The sequence below is a fragment of the Lucilia cuprina genome, chromosome 4 (assembly GCF_022045245.1).
Source record: "Lucilia cuprina isolate Lc7/37 chromosome 4, ASM2204524v1, whole genome shotgun sequence".
NCBI lineage: Eukaryota > Metazoa > Arthropoda > Insecta > Diptera > Calliphoridae > Lucilia > Lucilia cuprina.
In genome coordinates this window covers 100,239,194-100,260,420 of record NC_060952.1, presented here as the reverse complement: position 1 = coordinate 100,260,420, position 21,227 = coordinate 100,239,194, and the positions used below count along the sequence as shown (strand labels likewise).

The 21,227-nt window shown below is 26.7% G+C and overlaps 2 protein-coding genes across 8 annotated transcripts in view; one reads left to right on the top strand and one right to left on the bottom strand.

Annotated features, from left to right (window-relative positions):
• LOC111690256 overlaps positions 1 to 16,579 on the top strand; it is a 76,390-nt gene extending 59,811 nt beyond the window's left edge. For all 7 annotated transcript variants that reach the window (XM_046949619.1, XM_046949617.1, XM_046949620.1 and 4 more), the window contains 4 exons: positions 12,325 to 13,194; positions 13,576 to 13,752; positions 14,809 to 14,923; positions 14,984 to 16,579. In XM_046949619.1, the coding sequence (XP_046805575.1) occupies positions 13,107 to 13,194; positions 13,576 to 13,752; positions 14,809 to 14,923; positions 14,984 to 15,146 (543 nt within the window). In that variant the 5' untranslated portion in view covers positions 12,325 to 13,106 and the 3' untranslated portion in view covers positions 15,147 to 16,579. The remainder of the gene's footprint in view (positions 1 to 12,324; positions 13,195 to 13,575; positions 13,753 to 14,808; positions 14,924 to 14,983) is intronic.
• Positions 16,580 to 18,172: 1,593 nt separating this feature from the next.
• Positions 18,173 to 20,377, bottom strand: LOC111690254 (protein HGH1 homolog). The gene is made up of 5 exons (XM_023452706.2): positions 20,198 to 20,377; positions 19,942 to 20,129; positions 19,374 to 19,877; positions 18,511 to 18,728; positions 18,173 to 18,439 (listed from the first exon to the last, which is right to left on the bottom strand). The coding sequence occupies exons 1-5, from the start codon at positions 20,280 to 20,282 to the stop codon at positions 18,331 to 18,333; spliced, it is 1,104 nt and encodes a 367-aa protein (XP_023308474.1). The 5' UTR covers positions 20,283 to 20,377; the 3' UTR covers positions 18,173 to 18,330.
• Positions 20,378 to 21,227: the final 850 nt, after the last annotated feature.

Here is a 21,227-nt window from a genome sequence, read left to right as displayed (position 1 = left end):
CGACAACACCTCCTCTTTGTGCATACCAAATTTCATTAAAATCGGATTAACCGTTTAGAAGTTACCGAATTATTTCCCTCTTTTTTTTTCCTATACCACTGTGCGATGCATAAATAATTTGTAATATATTTTTTTAAATTTTCATGATTCATACTCAAGTTTACAAATACATAGTTAGTTATAAGTAACGTACGTGTATATGTATACCTAAATATATAAGAATTTTAGAATGATGCAAATGATTTTCAGTTTTGAAGATTTTTACCCTCGAAAAATTATAATTTAAAAAAAAATTTTTAATGTTTATCCTCTTTGCCCTAGTGTTGTAAACTATTTTTATTAAAAGTCGAAGTATAAAAAAATGTCTTTTTAAATAAATTAGCTTAATGAAGTAAAATACGATTTTCAATATGAATAAAAAAGGAACTTTAATGGTTTATGCAGTAGGACTTAATGGTGGGCAGCATTGCCATGATAGCGCATCTATAGCTAGAAAAAAGTTATTAAATCATTTCTCCATATGGTAGTGTACACAACAATTGCATTAAGATGTATCAACATAAAAGCAACAACTAAAGTAAATGCAAATGTATTACTTACTTACTTATACTTTATAATATAAAAAACACCACGTCTCTAATATACACTACCCAGATGTTTTTAGAGTGTCTATGTATCTACTCTAGTAGAGATGAATTCATATATTTAACATAATTTTTAAATTTAGTGAGAAAACACTAAACTCTCTTTAGAGCTCCTTAGTAATCTAAAACAATTTTTTTGTTAATTTATAATGATGATTCAAATTAGTTCATTAACATAGAGCTTAAATCAATAGTTCATAAAAACCTTTCCAAACTGCAGGGCAATCTTTCTGCAATACGCACACAGTTACACACACTTTTAGTTTTAAATAGTTTTATCTTTTGAAAACTTTAGTTGTAGTGAAAGTTCTTCTAGTCCTTAACTATTTAGTAAGACTCGCATTCATACTCAATGTTACTGTTTACTTATGTATGTATTTTGTTAAGCGGTATTACTCAGGGTTCTACAATTTTAATGAATTCCATGAATAACAAAACACTTTAGAAGTGAGAATGAAAAAACAACAACTACAACATTATTAAAAGCTGGAATATCCGGTTGTCAGATATTTTAAATAGTTTATTCTTTTTATAAGAAACTTACTTCTATAAATATGCAATTTCACACTCAAAATATAAAGAAACACCGCACCAAAGTTGTTCTATATATTTTATTTGTAATTATACCCTAGACCACTTTAGTGTAAAGGCTTTATTGCGTTAATGCTGATGATAGTAAAGTACAGTAATAATATACCAATCAGCAGAGTCGATTTACCTATGTGCTTCTATACAAAACTCGTAATCAAACTATTGATAGTAATTTTAAAGAAAATTCAATGAATGGTATATGAATTTATTTTTGTCAGGAAGGAAACATATTGAAAATTATTAAAATCGGTCAATTACTTCACCTAGTTCTCCTACAATTGGACATCTTGTTTCTTAAGATAATCATGACATCCGATCATAATTATGTTAAATATACTCTTATCTCGAAAAAAGTGGCACAACTAATTTTAATACTTACTACAGAATCTTGGTGACAAATTTTCATTTTATCATCTTAACTGCAGCACGATAATATATGATAATATATGGAATTTTGGTCACGGTCTTAACTCAAGATTTATGTTCCCAGGTTATCAGAGTGTCAAAAAAAAAAATACTTATTTTAATTTTTTTTTAACAGACATTTTGTGCAAAAGAGTTTTTTGAACAACAAAGGGCGTGAACAGGTGATTTTACAATTAGATTTGCCTTTAACGTGGTTATAGGTAATAATCAATGAATAAAAGGAAAGACAAAGCTGTTGAATAATTTTTGCCTTTAGTCTTTAAGATTTGTTCTATTAAAAATAAACTAATCTTTTAAGCTTCTGTTGTACCAACTTTTCTTTCACTAAACATTGTGTAAAGTAAATTCTAAAGTCTTCTGAAGTATTTAAATGTGTGAGTTAGTATTTCTATACATAAATGTTTGTTTGTATAAAATGCGTATATGTATGTAAGAGTATGCTTGTGAGACTGTATATAGAACAAGTTGATATAATGAAAACCCCAAAAGGTGTAAGTTTAACAAAAGAATGAACAGCAACGGCAAAAACAACAAGGACAACTTGAAAAAAAAACAGAATCCAAGGAATTTCTCTTGGTGTTGTCTTCATCCGGATGAATTTCAAATTTCTAAAGAAAAGACATGAACATTAAATTTATAGTGTGTACTTGGAATAATATATGCAACGAAATGAACAGGCATATATACTCCTTAAGAGCATAGGCATACATATACATACCACAGTCATAAGTTATTTAGACAACATAGTTTAGATACATATATACAGATTTGCAACATCGCTTCCACTGTCTCTTGTCAAAACTATTAACTAGATATTTCATAATAAATATATCATTATCGGGGGTTTTGCCGCGTTTCCTACTGAGTGCATCCCCGGCTGACGGACGGGGGGTGGTGATGGACCAGCTGCTTTCTCCCAGTTTTACTTTTAGCCAATCTAAAAAAAAATCAGAAAAATCGGACTCTCCTTCAAGATTTGAGTTAAACCTACCTACCATTATCATAGAACTCGAATAATTTTTTGAAATTTTAAAGGTATGGCGCTGCAAAAAAAGATTACGAACACAAAGGTATAGTTTTACCACTCTATGCATTACTTAGATGCAGTAAAGAGATAATTTATGATTTACTGAGTTGGGCTATTTTGCAAATAAGACCTGTATCTATTGTTAATATTGGATTGTTACAATCTTAATACCTATTTTTGTTTAACTTTAAATTTTGGCAATTTTAATTCATTTTAAGCGCTTTTAAAGTAGTTTAAAACAAAAACGATGACATATACATATTCTTTGCAACTACCTATTCTATTCACACATTTACCTGATAGCATTACACTTGATACTTTTAATTTACCAACATTTATAACTTATTTATAGTTAGATAAACGTATCTATGTGTTTACATAACAATTATACATGTAAGAGTAACTACACTAAAAATATTATTGAAGTTTGAGTAAAACTTAATTAAAGCAATATATGAAGAACTGTCGATGTCAGACTTAAACATAAAATTATTATACATTTTGCTGCTATATAAACAATGAATACGTTTAAATTAAATTGGATTTTAATCAAAATATCTAATTAACATGAGATAAATTATTTATAAATATTAAATAAAGTGTAAGTAATTAGTTTTTAAACTATAGTACATTCTAAGGATGTTGTATAAGTATAAAAGTAAAAAAGTGGGAAAATCAAGTGTTAAAGGTTTTTATAGTATAACATTTTGGCCGATCGCTAATAAAATTTGATGGATGCAATTATGTTTATATAAAGATTATATGCCAATTTTGATTTTTATATTTTAGAGCTTTTAAGAGAGTTAAGGAACTTTAATTCATTTTTTGAGGGAGACTTTTTATAGTGGCTGCGGCCAAATATTAACCAAAAAGTTAATGAAATTTTCTTTTGAATTGTGACCTGTACCTTGTTCATAAGGTTTTTTGGGTAGAAAGTCAAGTCTTAATCTACTCAGAATGTGATTTTGAATTGATTGGTATAGCACGAAGGAATAATACCCTCCCCACTATAATGTGGTATAAAACAAATACATTTAAAAGGTATAAAATGTTAGTTTAAAAAATTTTTCTTTAAACATAAAATACTAAAATTACAGACAAATGTTTTATTATATATAAATACCACAAATTTAAATCTTAATTTCGTGAAACATTCAAAACTTATGGTTTTTATACATATTAGTATTTCATCATAAACTTCTAGTTAATTTTTATCCCTTCATTTATTAATACTACTTTAAGCGGCTTAAGAATTTAAAATCATTGCTCATATTTAAGTGTTTTTTCTATTACTGTTCTGTTGTTGTTCTCTTTTTTCGTATTTGCTATCTTTTTGTTTCCCTTTATTGCGCTTAATAGTTGTAATCCAACTTTTTACAGATAAATAAACCAAACGAATTTATTAAAAATAAATTCGCTAAAACGCCATGCTACATATTACCAGAATTATATAGACCCTCTATCTTTGCACTTGCGTAAAATACACAAAAAGTTGTGGGAGAAGTGGAAAAAACAAGCAGCCGCTCAAGTATTTAACAAGTTTTACATAATCCCATCAACAAAAAAAAACTTGTACAAGCGTAAAATTTCGAATGTGGTGGCTGGTGTTTTCAAGTTGGTTTGGACTCCCCGTGGCGTATGAGTGTTGAATTAAAAATCCGCTTTTTTATTTTTTTAATTTTTGTTGCCATCAGAAGGGGAAAACAAAAAGGCGTATGAGTCATAAATAAATATTTAATTTTACGAAATTATTTTAATGTTAATAAATGCTAGATTAAGCAAATTATTTTTTGTGTTTTTTAATTGTTATGTTGTGTTTTTAATAATGTTAAAACATTGTTGAAAATGCATCACAATTTTTATTTAATTCACTGAATTTTGAACAAAATTTAAGTAACATCTTTTTTTGTCCATTTACTTTTATTTCTTAACATTAAGTTTCTTACACAAAATGTTAGCCATTTAGTTGAATATTTTATATTTTTTGTGTTTTTTTATTAAAATACAGAGCAACTTAGACAATTTTCTAAATCTCTGCCAATTAATTTGAAACATTTTTGCTGTACCTTCTTAAACACAATTAATATACAGCTGGCACTTGTGCTTATACGAGCTTAGACCAGAAAGTATTATAGAGTAAATGTTCAAATTAAAGTTTGTAGTTAAAAGCGGAATTTTGTAAAATAACTTACAATTTTACATATTAAAAATCATGTTTTTGTATTTTTTTAGCTGTGATTTTTCGAAAAAAAAATTATTTATTTTATGTTTTTTGTGAAACTTTGTTTATTTGAGTTTCGAGTTTTTAACAATATATTTGAGTTTTTCTTAGTGAAAACGATTTTTTATCATTTTACTTTCGAACTGCTTTCGTAAAACAAATGCTACAAATCCAATGTTGAGTGTTGAAAGTTTGACACATGTAATGACATTTCTCTGAAAGAATTAAGGGAACAAATAAACACGCCTTTATTTGCTAAAGTGTATGTGCTAATGAATAATTTTAGTAATATTTTTTTTTGTGAGATTTCTTAAGCTAATTACAGTAATTCCTAACATTCATTACCAACACACTAACAATCTCATGCATGCATGAAGATATGTACGACTTTAGTAAATAAACACATACACACATGTAGTCATCTGTTACCATATATGTGTATGTAAGTATTTATTAGGAAGGCTTCCTTTTTATAGAAGCTAAAAGTTTATGTAGAGATTAAAATTTGTATAACATTTTGGAGTTTAAAAGTAACTTTTAAATTTTAAAATTTTATCTTATCTAATTTGTGTTTAAATTTATTCGTAGTTATTAATAAAAAAAACTTTTTATCTTTCCAAAGTAGTTTAAGCATCCTAATATACACATGTATTTATCTATGTATGTATGTTCCCTCCATATGTTTGTGTGAAACTGAGTTCACATTATCTAACTACTTGATGTTTATACAGGCAAAAATCTGTTTGTTGTAAAACAAAAACGAAAACAGGAAAAAAATGTTGGTTCATTAAAATTTCACGCAAAATGATGGCAGCTAATTTATTTGTTTGTCTCTTGCTCTGCAACAAAACATGCCACAAAAGCAAACACACATGCTCTCAAACTGACACATTGTCTCGCACAGACACATGGAGAAACAGTTTGAATCAAGTAATATATAAGTACATAAGTAAAGCATATCCCGTTATATGTTTTAAATGTTTAGGAGTTTGAGTAAGCAATTAATTCTGATAGAGTAAGTAAAAGTGAGACACGGTGTTTGTAAGTTTTTTTTTGTTTATTCTAACCACTAAATATCTTAGGAACACAGGTGAAATTCATGACATACATGCCAGCACATTCATTTACACCCGTAGAAAACACATGAGTTTTAACAATTGTTTTGGTTTTATGTTTCTTTTCTTACATATGATTGTTTCTGTTGTTGTTGTTGGATTTTTTTGTGTTTATCTTGTTGCCATTGTGTTGATGATGTTGTTGTTTTGTCTGTTTTTGTGTTTTACCTTTGATGAACTTTTTAAAGTCACAAACATGCTCTATATAGACATGTATATAAAAGTATATTTTCATACACATATGTGTAACTTATATGTACACATAAACTAAAAATACAGATTTATGAATATATGTACATATGTACAAATGACGAAGAGCCGATTGGATTAGTAAGAATGATGTTAAATGTGTTTATGATTTTTAGTTGGTATTATTTTTTTAATTTTTATCAGATTTGTTAACAAATTTTCATAAAAGTATATGAGTAGAAGAACTAATTCATACGAAATTTCGATCAGAAACTATTAAACCAGATAAATAATATTTTACTTGCATATAATACAATTACAAATTAAATTCCTACCTAATTTACTAAACAAGAAATAGACCGGAGTCTTAAATTAGAAACGAACTCATGACCTGATAAAACTTATTACCTTCTTTAAAAATGTCATAACACAAAATTTTCAATAAAAATGTTTTTGAATTGTTACAGTTTTGAAGTAAATGAGCGATATTTGTAATGCATTTCGCTTAGTACCTTTAAATTTGTATTATAAATGTACTTAAGTATTTAAATTTTGTATAAATCCCAGAGCACCTGTTATTTGTTAAATATGTTTTAGAATTTGTTAACGCATGTTTACTAAGGAGACTCTAAAAAAGGGATTCTATATATTTTACGATAAATTATATTTATTAAAAACAATATAAAGCAAAAAATTTTGATCTTGTGTTCGATTCAAAGTAGTTGTTAAGGCATATATTTAGTTTCAAATGTTGCTAACTATTCTAGGGAAAACTATTAACAAAAATGTGTACCAGCATAATGTATACATGTGCGTATGAGTAATACTGAGTTTAATAGCTTGTATTCACACTCTTAAAAAGTTCTTAATAATTTCAAATGTTTTTCATACATTTCTAGAAATTTACTTGTTAAAAGGATTTTTTGTTCCCCAAACTTAAGGTTATTGTGCTGGAATTTCTTGAAATTCAGCTCAGGGTATTTTATTTAATTAGAAAATCTTATTTTACTTCAAAAGCATTTTTACTTAATACAATAACTTAAACACACACATACGTTTATGTAGTCACATGGATATACACAAACATTTTAATATGATTTTAGCAAGAAGAAAAATACCTTTTTCACATATGCTTTTTACGTGTGTGTGATTTTTACTTAAGAAATTTTAATTAAAAATGTTTACAATTTAAAACTGAAAAGAGTTTTTCTTTTAAATTTTCATAAACAGATTTATCCAGGTGAAATGATTTAAGCAGATTTCACTTATTTTATATGAGACATTGTGGTGAAATCTTTAATGTTGCAGTAAAAATAAATGAGACAGAAAATATATAAAAATTTCTTAAAGTTAATTAGGTTTAATACAAGGGGGACACAAATTAATTTATTTACGAAATTACATTTTTTTGTCTCTCTGGAATCATAAAAATTTGGTTACATAATAAAATTGCATTTTCTTATCATTTTTCTATATTACAATATAAAAAAGAAGAAAAATCCAGACGAAGTTATTTGTCACCACAAATTATTTCTCAGTCGATTTTAATAAGTATCAAAAAATTTTTATAACTAATTATTTAAATTCATATTTTTATAATATGCAAACGCTACCTTTTACAATTGCATTAATTTCTTTTAATCTACCTTTTTATTATAAATGAAATTGTTTTATTATTTACATTAATGACAAAACTTTTTTAATAAAAACATAAAAACCTTTTATAAAATACTCATCATTAACATTATTGCTGCCAATATTAGTAAGAGAGAAAAAGTTTTTTAAGCAGAAAAGAAAAAATTAAGTTTAAATCCTTATTTGAAGAGATAATTATAATAATGTTCTTTTACTTAGGCTTCAATACTTTTCTTTTCTATAAAACCGTTGTTTATTTCATTATTTTTATCATCATCATTATAATAATGATTATTGTTGTTAAAACACAATAAGTTTTAATGGACACAAGGTAGAGAATTCCCTTTAAACCAAAATAAAAATGTATTAAACTAACTAACCAGTTATTTAAATGCGACAAAAAAGAAAGATACACCCATTTTAACAATAGAGAACATAAAAATAGCAAAAATTTTAATTACACTTTGTAAACTGTGCTAACAGAACTCTTTTAATTTTAGTCTGAATTGCATATTATTACTATTATTATGATTTTTAATGTTAATTTGCCAGTTTTTTTATATTTTTACAAAGTAAAATTGTTTTACTTTTTAGCTTCCGTTTCCTTTTTACATACACCAACTTGTAGCTACACACAAATATACCTAAACATTTACTACTACTTTAGCTAGTTAGTAGTAGTTGTAGTCATTGTTGATGTTGTAGTGGTTGTTTCAATAGGTAATTACCATAATAAAAGACAAAACAAAACAACAGGAAAAAATCAGAAGAGGACCTACAACATAAAAAATGGAAAACAAGAGAACCTCATCTAGCAACAACAACAAAAGTGCCATTATGCAGAAATGAATTGATTGAATAAAAGGAAAAGGATGTTGACAGAGATATAAAGATAATTTGATTACACTTTCAAATTTGTTTTACTTTTTTATGGTTGATTTTTAATTTCGATAAAAACAGCGATGAACAACTCAGAAATGTTTATTTAAGAAATAAAAAATCTTTAACATTGTTTTCCACAATATCGCGTTCTTTTTCTTTCAACATCTCAGTGGTTTCAGTAATTAATTTTAAATATTTATTTTAAATCGAATATTTCAAAAGTTTTCGCACAACAAGATTGTTTCTGTTTTCATGAAACTGATAATTGATTTTAAATATTTATTTTTTTTATTTGGCTGCTGCTTGTAGTTGTTGCCGTGAGTCTGGTCTTTTGTCTGACATAAACAGGACAAGATAATATTTTGACATTTTCATTTAAGTGTTTATTTTGTGTTGTTGTTATAATATTTGTGGTCCTGAGATTGAGTAGATTTTAATTTAAATTTAATAAGTTTGTAAATTTTTTAATATATTGTAAGAATAAAATGATAAACTACAGTCGATCAATTTCGATTATATTATACCCTACACTTGTAAGGTACTTTTGACTAATCTATTATCTAATCAATGGACTATTGACAACGCTATGTACTAGTTTATAGGTTAGTCTATGGTTAAGTCCATTGTGTGTATATCTGGAAGTTCTTAAAGTACAAAATTGTTGACGCCTGCCCTATAAATTTGTAAAAGTACACTAATAGTTAACAAAATTATTGACATTAAAGAAATAAATCGATTTTCACCAAATTATTTTTAAAAGTAAATAGACTCCACTTCCATAGTACCTATACATATAGTATTATAAAAATTCTTCCGAAGTGTAAAAACACAATTCTACGAAAAGTTGTTCAATTTCTTTACCATCTTACATCCAGTAAAAACACACAAATTAGTTTCTTTTCATTGTATTCAAGCAAGAAAGTAATAAAAAAATTAAGAAAACAAATTCTTAGAAATTTAATAATATGACACACACTTAAATTAATGTACAAGAAAATATAAATATTTCACCAAAAAAAAACAATATAATTAAAAGATGTTGTCAGTGTTCTGCTGCTGAGATTTGGACCATGTTAACTGCTGTTAGCATTACTCTCTCCTGTGTTAAGCTTACTTACGATGACATTATTTTTTAAAATTCTAAGAAATGTTTTCCTTATTTTGTTTTATCAACTTCTTATTTATGAATAAGTGATATTGTGTTGGTGTAAATTTCCGTTTCCTTCTCTAGCAAAAACGTAAATTTTATTTTCATAATATTGTATTATTTTAATAATAGTCTCCTTTGAGTTTCATGACCTTGTTCCACCTTTCCATTGATTTGGTTGGTTGGTTTTTTATGTTATTTTAATTATAATTGTTTCATAAACATATTGTTCTTATTGTTAATTATTTTTATGATTATTCGTTTTATGATAAAATGCTGTAATATTTATAAAGCAAAAGTCATAAAAAATGTGTTTTTAATAAACTGAAAATGAGGCGACGTAATAAAAATTAAACATTTGTTGCTTTAACGTTTCGTTTTCATTTTATATCAGTACAAAATTTACGTTCAAATGTAACAGATTTCGTTAATTTGGCAAGAAAATGGAAAAAATATAAAAAATTGGCAATAAATAAAACATGTTTCTCGTAAAATATAAAGGAACTTTTGTTGCGTATCGCACAGATTTATGTGGTTTTTACTTTGATTTAACGGTCATATTTTCACACAAATGTCATAATTTATAGTTGAGTGTTGGCAAGTGTATAAAAGTTTGATTTGTTATACTTTTTGTTTAGTTAACAATGACACTACATGAACTAGAATCTTATTTTGTTAAAACATTAGGGAATTAGCGGGTCATAAAAATCTGTTGAAAACCAATACAAAAGAACAACAGCGACGTATAAGGCAAAAGCAATTATTTACACTTTGGTCATAAAAAGAGGAAACCTATAACCTTTATTTCCCTCATCTCCAGCCATAAAGAAATCTGTCTCACTGTGAGTTTGTCCACAATGCTGTGAACAAATTCCCTAGTCTTGCCTCCCCTTGCCATTTGCAGTAGCAATAAGCTTAAAATGTTGTTGAAAGTTAAATTTATTACACACATATATTTGCTTTTTATATTTTGAATTTCTTTTTTTTGTTAGTATTTATTTTTTATAGAGTTTATGTGGGTTTTTGGTTCCTTTTCCTTATTTTCGTTTTTTTTTTGGCGTAATCATCAATTTTATGGGGTTTACAGTATTTTTTATTTACTCCCCAAGAATATGTAAGAGGGTCACGCGAATTTATTATAACTGTTTTATTTTGTTTTACTCTACATTTTTCTTTTTGATTTTCTTTTTATTTATTAAAAACGACTTTTTGAATAATGTACGAATTTCATTTTAACATATATATTCAAGAAGCCTGCATATTACATACACTTAAAGAAATTCTTTAATACATTTTTGCATCCCTTTTCCTTGCAATAACAATAATAGTTTGTTCTTTAATACATTTTTGCATCCCTTTTCCTTGCAATAACAATAATAGTTTGTTCTTTCTAGAATCTATATGATACCTTTTTGCACTTTTTTCGTTGCTTTATTGATTACCGATTTTGGTAAAATAATGGTACGTTTTTATTTTCTATATTTCTATGTGTATAAATATTCGGACAAAAAGAGAATTATTGGGAGGAAAACTTTGGCGGATTTTTTATAGCATTAACTAATGAAATATATTTCTTATTGATTTTTTCCTAGTGTATCTTTATTTTATATGTGAATGTTAGGGTGGACCTACAAAAAAAAGTTTTCTATAAAATTCGACATAATACTATGTACTTATATAAGAACTCAAAGCTATTTACAAATTTAAACCACGTAAACGTATACTTGTTAACGATTTATTATCATATTATAAATATTAAGTAATTATATGCCTAATTTAGAGAAGCATTTAAAACATTTTTTTAACACACAAAATGTCGATTTTTTAAACTATTTTAATATTGAAGATGCATTTTTTTGATTTTATATGTTCTTTATGGCAAGAACTACAACTTAACCTCAATCTTAATTCCGAACGGTTTGCAAGATATGAGCTTTTGGGTCCATTAAAAAAGTACATGACTTTGGGCACGAGGAAACACCATTCTCTTTTCTTGGCTTTTTAATAAGTAATGGTGTCCGTATATGGTTATAATAACATTTTTTTTGCACTGTGTAGTCGAGGACTAACTTTGTTTAATTTATTCGAAATTGAAAATGAGTATCGTTTTGAACTGGTTATAGAGTTACAATTTCTAAAATTTTTGTTAGAATCTCTTTTTTACAATTTACAATAACATCCACCCTATTGCTTAAGAATAAGCAGTATTAATGTATTTCATTATAATAGACACGTAATATGATGACCACCAAATGTGCTAAAGTACGAGTAACATGTTTCAAGCAAATAGTCATAAAAGAAATAACAAAAAACTCTAGAAACAAATTTAAAATGTAAAGATTTCTACTTAACATTGATTTTTGTTCTGGCATATAAATACGTACACATACATAACATTTCGCCCATTTTAACTTATTTTTTTCTTCTCCCACTTCTATTCATTGCAGATTGATATAATCACCAATAATGTCTGAAACTGCCTATTTTTGATTATGAGCCTAAATGTGTGGTTTAAAGGTTGTATGGAGAAAAAGAATCAACAACAACAGGAGTAACATGACTTTTATGATTTCCTAAAACCATAAAACCATGCGTGCCGCTACAATAGTTAAAGTAGCAGCAGCATCCTTGTCGTCGTTAAATCATCTTAAAATTTCAAGTGGTTTTTATACTGCAGCAACAGCAAAAACAACAACCGCAGGAAGTAGACATATACACAGCACATTAAAAACAACAACAAGGACACATCATCAACAAACATAACAGTTGTTGTTGTAGTGATAGTAGAAGACGTATGTATGTAGTAGAAGCAATAACAACCGTAAACGATAAAATTAACTACACATACTCACACACATACACCCGAGACGACAACAACCACAAATAGAAAGAAAACAAAAAGGAAAGGAACCGAGAACAAAAAACAAAAAGAAAAGGAAAAGGGCAAAGTCATTATCATCGTCATCAACATCAACATCAAGAACATCCTCGACATCCTCATCATCGTAATTGCCTCCACCACTACTACTTTAGAATTTAGTTAGAAGAAACAAACATTTTTTAGTCTTTAAAAAAAAGAAAACAAAAACAGAGGAGAGTGCAAAATTTAGGAAGCTAAATCACAGCTACAACAATAGGAACTACATTAGCTGTATTGGGCCAGAAAATTGTTCGTTCGTATACAACAAGCAGAACAGCACAACAACGACGACAACCAGACTAGAACAATATGCCGCTACCGTTGCTGCCTTTTAACTTGTGGTCTTTAACCATTACAGGACTTGTATGTGCTATATTGATGACAACAATAACAAATGGTGAGTTTTAACATACGACGAAATCACAAAAACTGTCACACATACACTCTAATGCATTCAGCAACATTCACAGGCTTGTCAACGATTATAAACATTTATCTACATAAGTATGTACGTACATACATATATCCATACACAAAGCAGGCTGAAAAGTTCTTTCAACTACTTTTTGTATTCCTTTCAAATACAACAATTTATCAATCCTTTCCTGAACATTTAACACAAATAAAGAACTTTTCAGATTATCCTCGTTTATGTGAATAAACATGTGTGTATTTTCCGTTGTTGTAATGTGATAATTTTTGTCTTTTATGTCCTTTTCAATAGTTCTTTTTTAAATGTTGCTGCTATTTTGTGTTTTCTTTAATTTTTTGTTTTCAGTTTTTGCCATCGACTGTTTCAAATGTGTTTCATATAATGGCACCAACAAGGCTTGTGATGATCCTTTTCACAATAATTACTCAACCGGTATATTGGAATCACCGTGCATGGGTGGACGTAAAGGTAGAAATGGATTGTTTCCAGCTACAGCATGCATTAAAATTGCTGGTTACTATGGTAAGCAATTTGTCGTTTTTTTCTTTCATTTTCAAAAATAGAAATGAACTTACAATATAAACGGTTGTTGTATGATGACAATCTTCGATGATTTATGGCGATTATATGCTGATGATATTGATGATGTGCTATTTGGGAACATATTAATAGTCTTTTACATGGAAATTCTGATAGATAAAAAAGAAACAAAGAATTTTTTGAAAACAAAAGAAATTGTTACTTATTTAATAGGGCTGTTGTGCACTTACCATACCATACCTTAACTAGATTATAGACTAGACTATAGAATAAATTATAGATTCTGCTTTATTATAGACTACTCTATAGTCTAGACTATCGACTAGATTATAGACCAGACTATAGATTAGACTATAGACTAGACTAGACTATAGACTAGATTATAGACTAGACTTTTCACTAGACTATATACTAGACTATAGAATAGACTATAGACCAGACTATAGACCAGACTATAGTCTACCTTGACTAGATTATAGACTAGACTAGACTATAGACTAAATTATAGACTAGGGTTTATTATAGACTACTCTATAGATTAGACTATCGGCTAGATTATAGACTAGACTATAGATTAGACTATAGACTAGACTATAGATTAGACTATAGACTAGACTATAGATTAGACTATAGACTAGACTATAGATGAGACTACAGACTAGACTATAGACTAGATTATAGACTAGACTATAGACTAGACTATATACTAGACTATAGACTAGAATATAGACTAGACTATTGATTAGACTATAGACTAAACTATAGACTAGACTATAGACCAGACTATAGATTAGACTATAGACTAGACTATAGATTAGACTATAGACTAGACTATAGACCAGACTATAGACTATACTATAGACTACATTATGGACTATACTACTGTAGATAGGCCTACAAATTATGTTTTAGACCAAAATATAGGCTAGACTATAGTGAAGATCGATTCTATTTACATTTTGATGAGAACAATAAACGTTTAAAATACTCACTGATGACTTTAATATATGTTAATTTTAAAATTTTGTTATATAACAGATGACAATGGTGAAACTATAACAGTGAGAGGTTGTGCTCTAGATAGTGGCACTTTAACTACAGACACGGAAATCGTACGTATGTCACACTGTGGCAAATTCTATTACGATGACAGGTAAGTCAGAAATACAAATTAAAGTTAATAATTTTAAAATAATATTTTCTATTCCTTAAGATACGTACATGGCTGTCTGCAGAGTTGTAGCGATGCCGATGCCTGTAATACCGCCTCCCAAACTCTACACATATCATCAACGACATCCCTTAGATTAAAATATTTGCTGACATCCTTAGTTGTAATATTTATGAATAATTATCAATTGGATACCACCAGGTAGCATTACCGTATACTCTAATTAGTATTATAGTCCAAAAATATCTAACTATTATAATCTAGAGAAACCAAAAAAATAAAAAACAAGCAACAAAAACTTAACTATTATAAATCATGATAAGAATTTATTTATTATTAAGCTGTAAATTTTGAAAGCATTTATAGCAAAAAAACGAAAATAATATCATAGATTATAACGACTACATATATGTATATTAAAAAAAGAACATATTTTATGGATCGAAATATATGAAATAAATTCACACATTTTACACCATAAATCTTTAGCAAACTACTCGTTCGTTCACAAATTCAAAGTAAAAATCTAAAAAAACACAAAGCATTAAGTTTTTCTCAACATTTTTAAAAATCATTCGCACTGTAAAACCAAGCAAAGGGCAAAACTTCTTAAAAAAAAAACATTTTACTTTTTTATAAAGCAAAGAAAGAAATTATATATTTTTGCTATATTTAAGCCAATCACCCATAAAATATAAAGATGTTTGTTCTCTACAGCATTAGTTAGAAATATAAAGAAAAAATATAAAATTCCACAAAAAAAGAACGAAAACCCCATTATCCTCTGGCACACGTAACTTTGTCATTATACACTCAAATAAATTTTAACGATATCGAAGGCGAATTTCGTTTTGTTCTTCTTTTTTTTGTATTTTTTCGGTTATTTGTAATTTGTTTTCTTACAAGTGAATTAACATTATTACTATTATTATCATACACAGAGATGGAAAAGAATTAAAACTATAATTTTTGTATTGTGTTATTATTTAATTTATTTGATTCTTTTAAGTCTCTGTATAAATATAAATATGAAAAAAGGTTAAAAATAAAACTTTAATGTGATTTAAATTTAATGCAATTTATGTACTAAAATAAGTATTACAATTTAATTATATTTATATAAAAATATATCAATCTACATATATTAACTAATTCATTTAGTATAAACTAACTAATGTAATTAAAAACAAATAGATTTAATTATAAAAACCTAATACTATATATACTGGCTTTACTAATTTAACAAAATATTTTAGTTTAGTTGCACTATGGATGAAACATTTATTTAATGCAAACAAAAACTTTTTCAAAGGTTCAATAGCAGATAATTTCATATTTGTATTTATTTTATTTTATATCAATAGATCAAAGTTTTGTGAAAATCGAGTTACATTTCATCAAAGGTTCCATATAAAATCCCATTTGGGAAATCACTAAAAATCGTTAAATCAAATAATCTAACAAATCTAGTAATCTAGTAAATATATCACTTTAAAAGTTTATTTATATAAATATTTCAGTATCATACTGTACTTTCTTACTTTTACTAAATTTATAAATATTTTAAAATTTTTTAATAATAAGGTTCCATATTAAATACATATTTTCTTAAATAAAAAGCAAACAAAATTAATATTTCAGTACCATAGTGTAATTTTTTACTTTTACTATATTAACAAAAAAAATATTTAAAAAAAATTGTTATAATTAGGTTCCATATTAAATACATATTTTCTTAAAGAAAAAGCAAACTTTAGTTATTAACAAGTTTAAACCTAAATTCAGGAATTTTTAATTAAATGCCTAAAATTAACACATGTATATATATCAACACTTATGCTAAGATGCGTTCACATTAAAAATTATATTTATAAAAAATAGTTGAGTTAACAAAAAATTACAAAGAAACTTTTTTGTTCAAATTTTATAATAAATTTTGTAAAAAAAAAAAACAAAAAACTAATTGCTAAGTTTAAGTATATTAAAAAAAATTATTAACATAGTTTAGAATTACTTAAAAAATTTCAATAGTTAAAAATAATACAAACGGAATTATGTAAATTATTTCAATAAACACCAAACGTTATCAACAACCATAAATTAAATTAAAAAATACTAAATACATATGTATGTAGCAGGAAATTTAGGGAGAAATTTAACAAGATTTGCATTCAAATTTTATAAATGAACTCAAAAGTCCAGCTATGTGAATTATTCAAACACAAAAACATTAGCCAATAGTGAAAATTTAATTAAAAAGGACAGCGTTAGCAAAAATTCATAATTTATCAACAAATCTCAATAACATTTTGTTTAGTTTAAAAATTTAGTTAGCTTAAATTTATATTTTAAATTTGTGTTTTCTTTTAAAAATTCAAAAGTTAAACCCTCTGTTAGTTTTTATAGCAATTGCTTTTAAAAGAACATCACGAAATACATACAAAATATACATTAATACAAACAAACTTTACTTATAAAAAGCCTAAGTAAATGAATAAAACATAACAAGGTAAATATAAAAGGACCAAGTTTAATATAAATATATAGAAAATATAAAACAAACAAAACCCCAAAAACACAAAATTCAGCCAAGTTAAGGTGTGATAATGAAAGGAATTTTTTTTCTTATTTAAACAGACAAAATATGAACACCTACTAAATCAGCTAAAAACAAACAAAAAAATATATAATAAAAAAATAATTAACATTCTTCATTTAAATACAAATGAGCTTGTTGTTAAGGTTTCCTTTATATAAAACTAAAAAAATTAAAAAATATAAAATATACATGATTTATAACTTGGGCTTCAAACAAAAAGTTAACTTTGCTCTCGAAACAAAAATAAAATAATTAAAAAAATTACTAAATATTAGATAAAAACTAATAAAGCTTGCATTCTCATCAAAAAACTAAACAATAAACCTAACAAACATTAAAACAAATCAAAATAACTAAATAAAAACTCAAAAAGTTTTCAAAACAAAGCAGATTTAAATAAATTGTTAATTACTCATTAAAATGCTTAAGTTTTCTTTAAAAAAAAGTTTATTGAAAATATTACAAAAAACTGACCAAAAATCATAAAATAGCAATTTTTCTATTTCATAAAAGTTTATAAAATTTAAGCTAAAATGCAAAAACAAATAAAAAATAGATTTGCTAAATAAATAAATTACATTAAATATATATTAAAAAAATACATTTATTATACATGTATATTTATTGTTTGCATTTAAAAGCATTTGCTTATAAAAGAAATATTAAAAAAGAAATAAAATCAAAAATTAATAAACAAAATGCATTACAAAATAAATTATCACTACAAAGAAATCTATTATAAAAAAAACATCCAGAAATCTTGGAACGTTGGTGGTTTTATTACAAATATCTACAGCAAATCCTTCAAATATTCCTGATCTTCTTTAACGAACTTTTCGGCAACATCTTCGGGTACAGACACCTGTTTGTAGTTGTCCAAACCAATTTCGTCTTCTCTCCTGCAAAAGTATTAGGAAAACAAATCATTTATAAGTGCTAGAAGTAAATATGATATAAATAAATTAATTACTTTATTAAAATGTCAACAACATTTTCGCAAGCCAATAGACATTCCTTGTCTTTGCCTTCTTTAGCCTCCCATTTATGCAGTTCACGTAGAATTTCATAGACACCCTTTTGTCTTAGTTGTTCACGAGATTTTTTTGTTGAACATAATTGTAGCAAAGATTCTAAAAGCATTTTGCGCAAATCAGGATCTTCTTCACGCGTCTTGGTTTCTGGTAAGTACTAAAATTAGATATAAAAGAAAATAGTTAATATGTAGGCACAAAATAGTTTAAAATAAAATTTTAATAAAAAAATAATGAATTCAAATAAAATGTAGTTTTTTGAAAATAAATCAAAATAATTATTATTAATTACTGCATATGGCTACTCTATTTTTCACTTTAAGTTTTCCTTTTCCTGTGTTAATGCTGCCATCTACCTTTCTTATATAAGCAACTTATTGTCCTTTTCCTGTTTGAAATGCTGCCACTTTACTTTATATATTAAAATATAATCCTAACGTGTTTTTGTTATAAAAACATTTAAATGGCAACGCTGTCGATTGTACTGTTCTTCTTCTTCTTTTTTACTGACACTAGCTAATTCTTCTTCTTGTTTAGTCAATGACGCGCATTAAAACCGCAAAGTAGTGCAAATTGGAATTTGTGAAAAAATCGTTTTTTCTAATAAATAACTAAAGTTAAAAAGTAAAAAGTGCAATTAATTAAAGTTCAAAATGAAAACAACGCTTTTAAATGCAAATTTGAAACAAAAGTGCAACAATTTTGTGAATACTCAACTGCAGCGAAAAAAAGCTAACGACAGTCTATTGGGGCATCAACAGGTAAGGTAAGTAAATCATAATATTATTTATAGTTCACTTACTTGCAACTCCAGTGGCAACATTTCATTTTCCTCATCTGAAAACTCTTCGGGACCACATAGTGGATATAAAATGGCATAAAGAATGTCATCGGTTTCCCTTAAAATAATATCGTGGTACACGGGATCAAAGCAAATATTCTTAAGAATGCCAATTGTGCCGCCTCGTCTTACTATAGATTCCTCATAAGAAGCGAAAGGTAAAATCTTGTCCAGTAGATTGTATTTGTTGTGGCAAAACAATTCACGACCTCTAGTTGTTTGTGTCAAGTTGCAGAAGATGGGTGCCAAATAGTGCAGTTTAGCCTTCTTTTTATTGTAGTCTAGTTTGGCAAAAGCTTTAGCTAAATTCAATAAAGTTTTTGGATCTTTTTCCAATTCATCTAGAATTTCATGAGCCAAAGACTCCACACGTGTGAGATTACTCAAAACCATAGTCCAAGGATCAGCCAATTCAGAGTTTTCGTCTGTAATATGTTTAACAGCAGCAGACACTATTTCAAATTTCTAAAAAAACAACTTGGTTAGAAAAATAATTTTTCTATAATATAATGAAAACTATAGGTATTACCGGATGCACTTGTTTAGCAGTTTGGAAAATTTTGATAGCGCCATCCTCATCGGCTGTTAGATTAATCAAACACAAAACAGAATCTTTTGAAATGGCCAAAGTAGCATCGGTGGTTAAGTTAAATAAAGCTATTAACATATCATCCAATGATAATATAGCTGCTTTTCCTTCTGGTGAACCAGTAAGACCTGTGAATAAATTGTTTTTAATTTCAGTAATCTTTACAAACAGAATTTGTTTTTTGTAACTAGCCTACCCAAGACATGAGTTAGTGCCACCGCCTTTAAATCCAATCTTTGTGTTGGTTGCATAAATTGTACAAATTCTGCCAAACTTTCCATGTCGTCTTTCTTTTATTTAATAATTAAGTAAATAATATTAATTTAGTTTAGCGTAATGCTTTTTGTTTACTAATTTATAAAAAAAAATATGTCTAACAGCTGTTTTGTTTATACACGTGCAATAGATAAATGTGATGCCAGACTGCTATTTTTGTTAATTTGTTTCATTCCGTTTTGTTTCAAAGTAATGCAATAACTATTGGCATATCCCAACATACATAAAAGGTTATGTAGTGAAAAGGGTAGTTAAAATGTAAATTAAACAAGTCTTTATTAAATAATAAATTTATAGATAGTTAAATTAAGTTTTTTATACATGCTTGTGTTTTTCAGATATTTTTTTTTCAATTTTGTTTTTTCGAATAAAGTTGATGGTCATCAAACCGTTCACTATTTTCTACAGAATTCATTTTTTTAAATAAAAGTAATATTTGATCTCGGATTTTCCTTACTTTTAAGTTTTTCATACAAAAAAATTTTTTTAATAGAATATTGTCACAATTTTAACAATTATTAATGAATGGACATTAACTGTGAAGTTCTACAGATACAAATATTTTTTAGATGAATATTTGTAGTGATTAACTTTTTTAAAGCAGTAAACAAAGTTAAATTGAACATTTCTGATACCATACATATATAAAGTCATTTGTAGTATTTCTCAGAAAGTATTATAAATATGAAAGAATATTGTATCAAGTAAAAATTGTCCTCAACAAAAAATAAGAATTCGGTTTTTGTCTGCACTTAATTAAAAAATATTGTTCCATATCAAATATTTGTTGCTACATTTTCAAATAAACCGTTATTATTTAGAGACAAAAACAGAGATGTATATTAAAATAATACAGTTGTAAAGAAATTCTACAGAGTTGTTTTACGAATTTGAGTTTTAACATTGAACGTTTATTTTAATGTGCTTATTAAATACATTTTTCGAGTTAA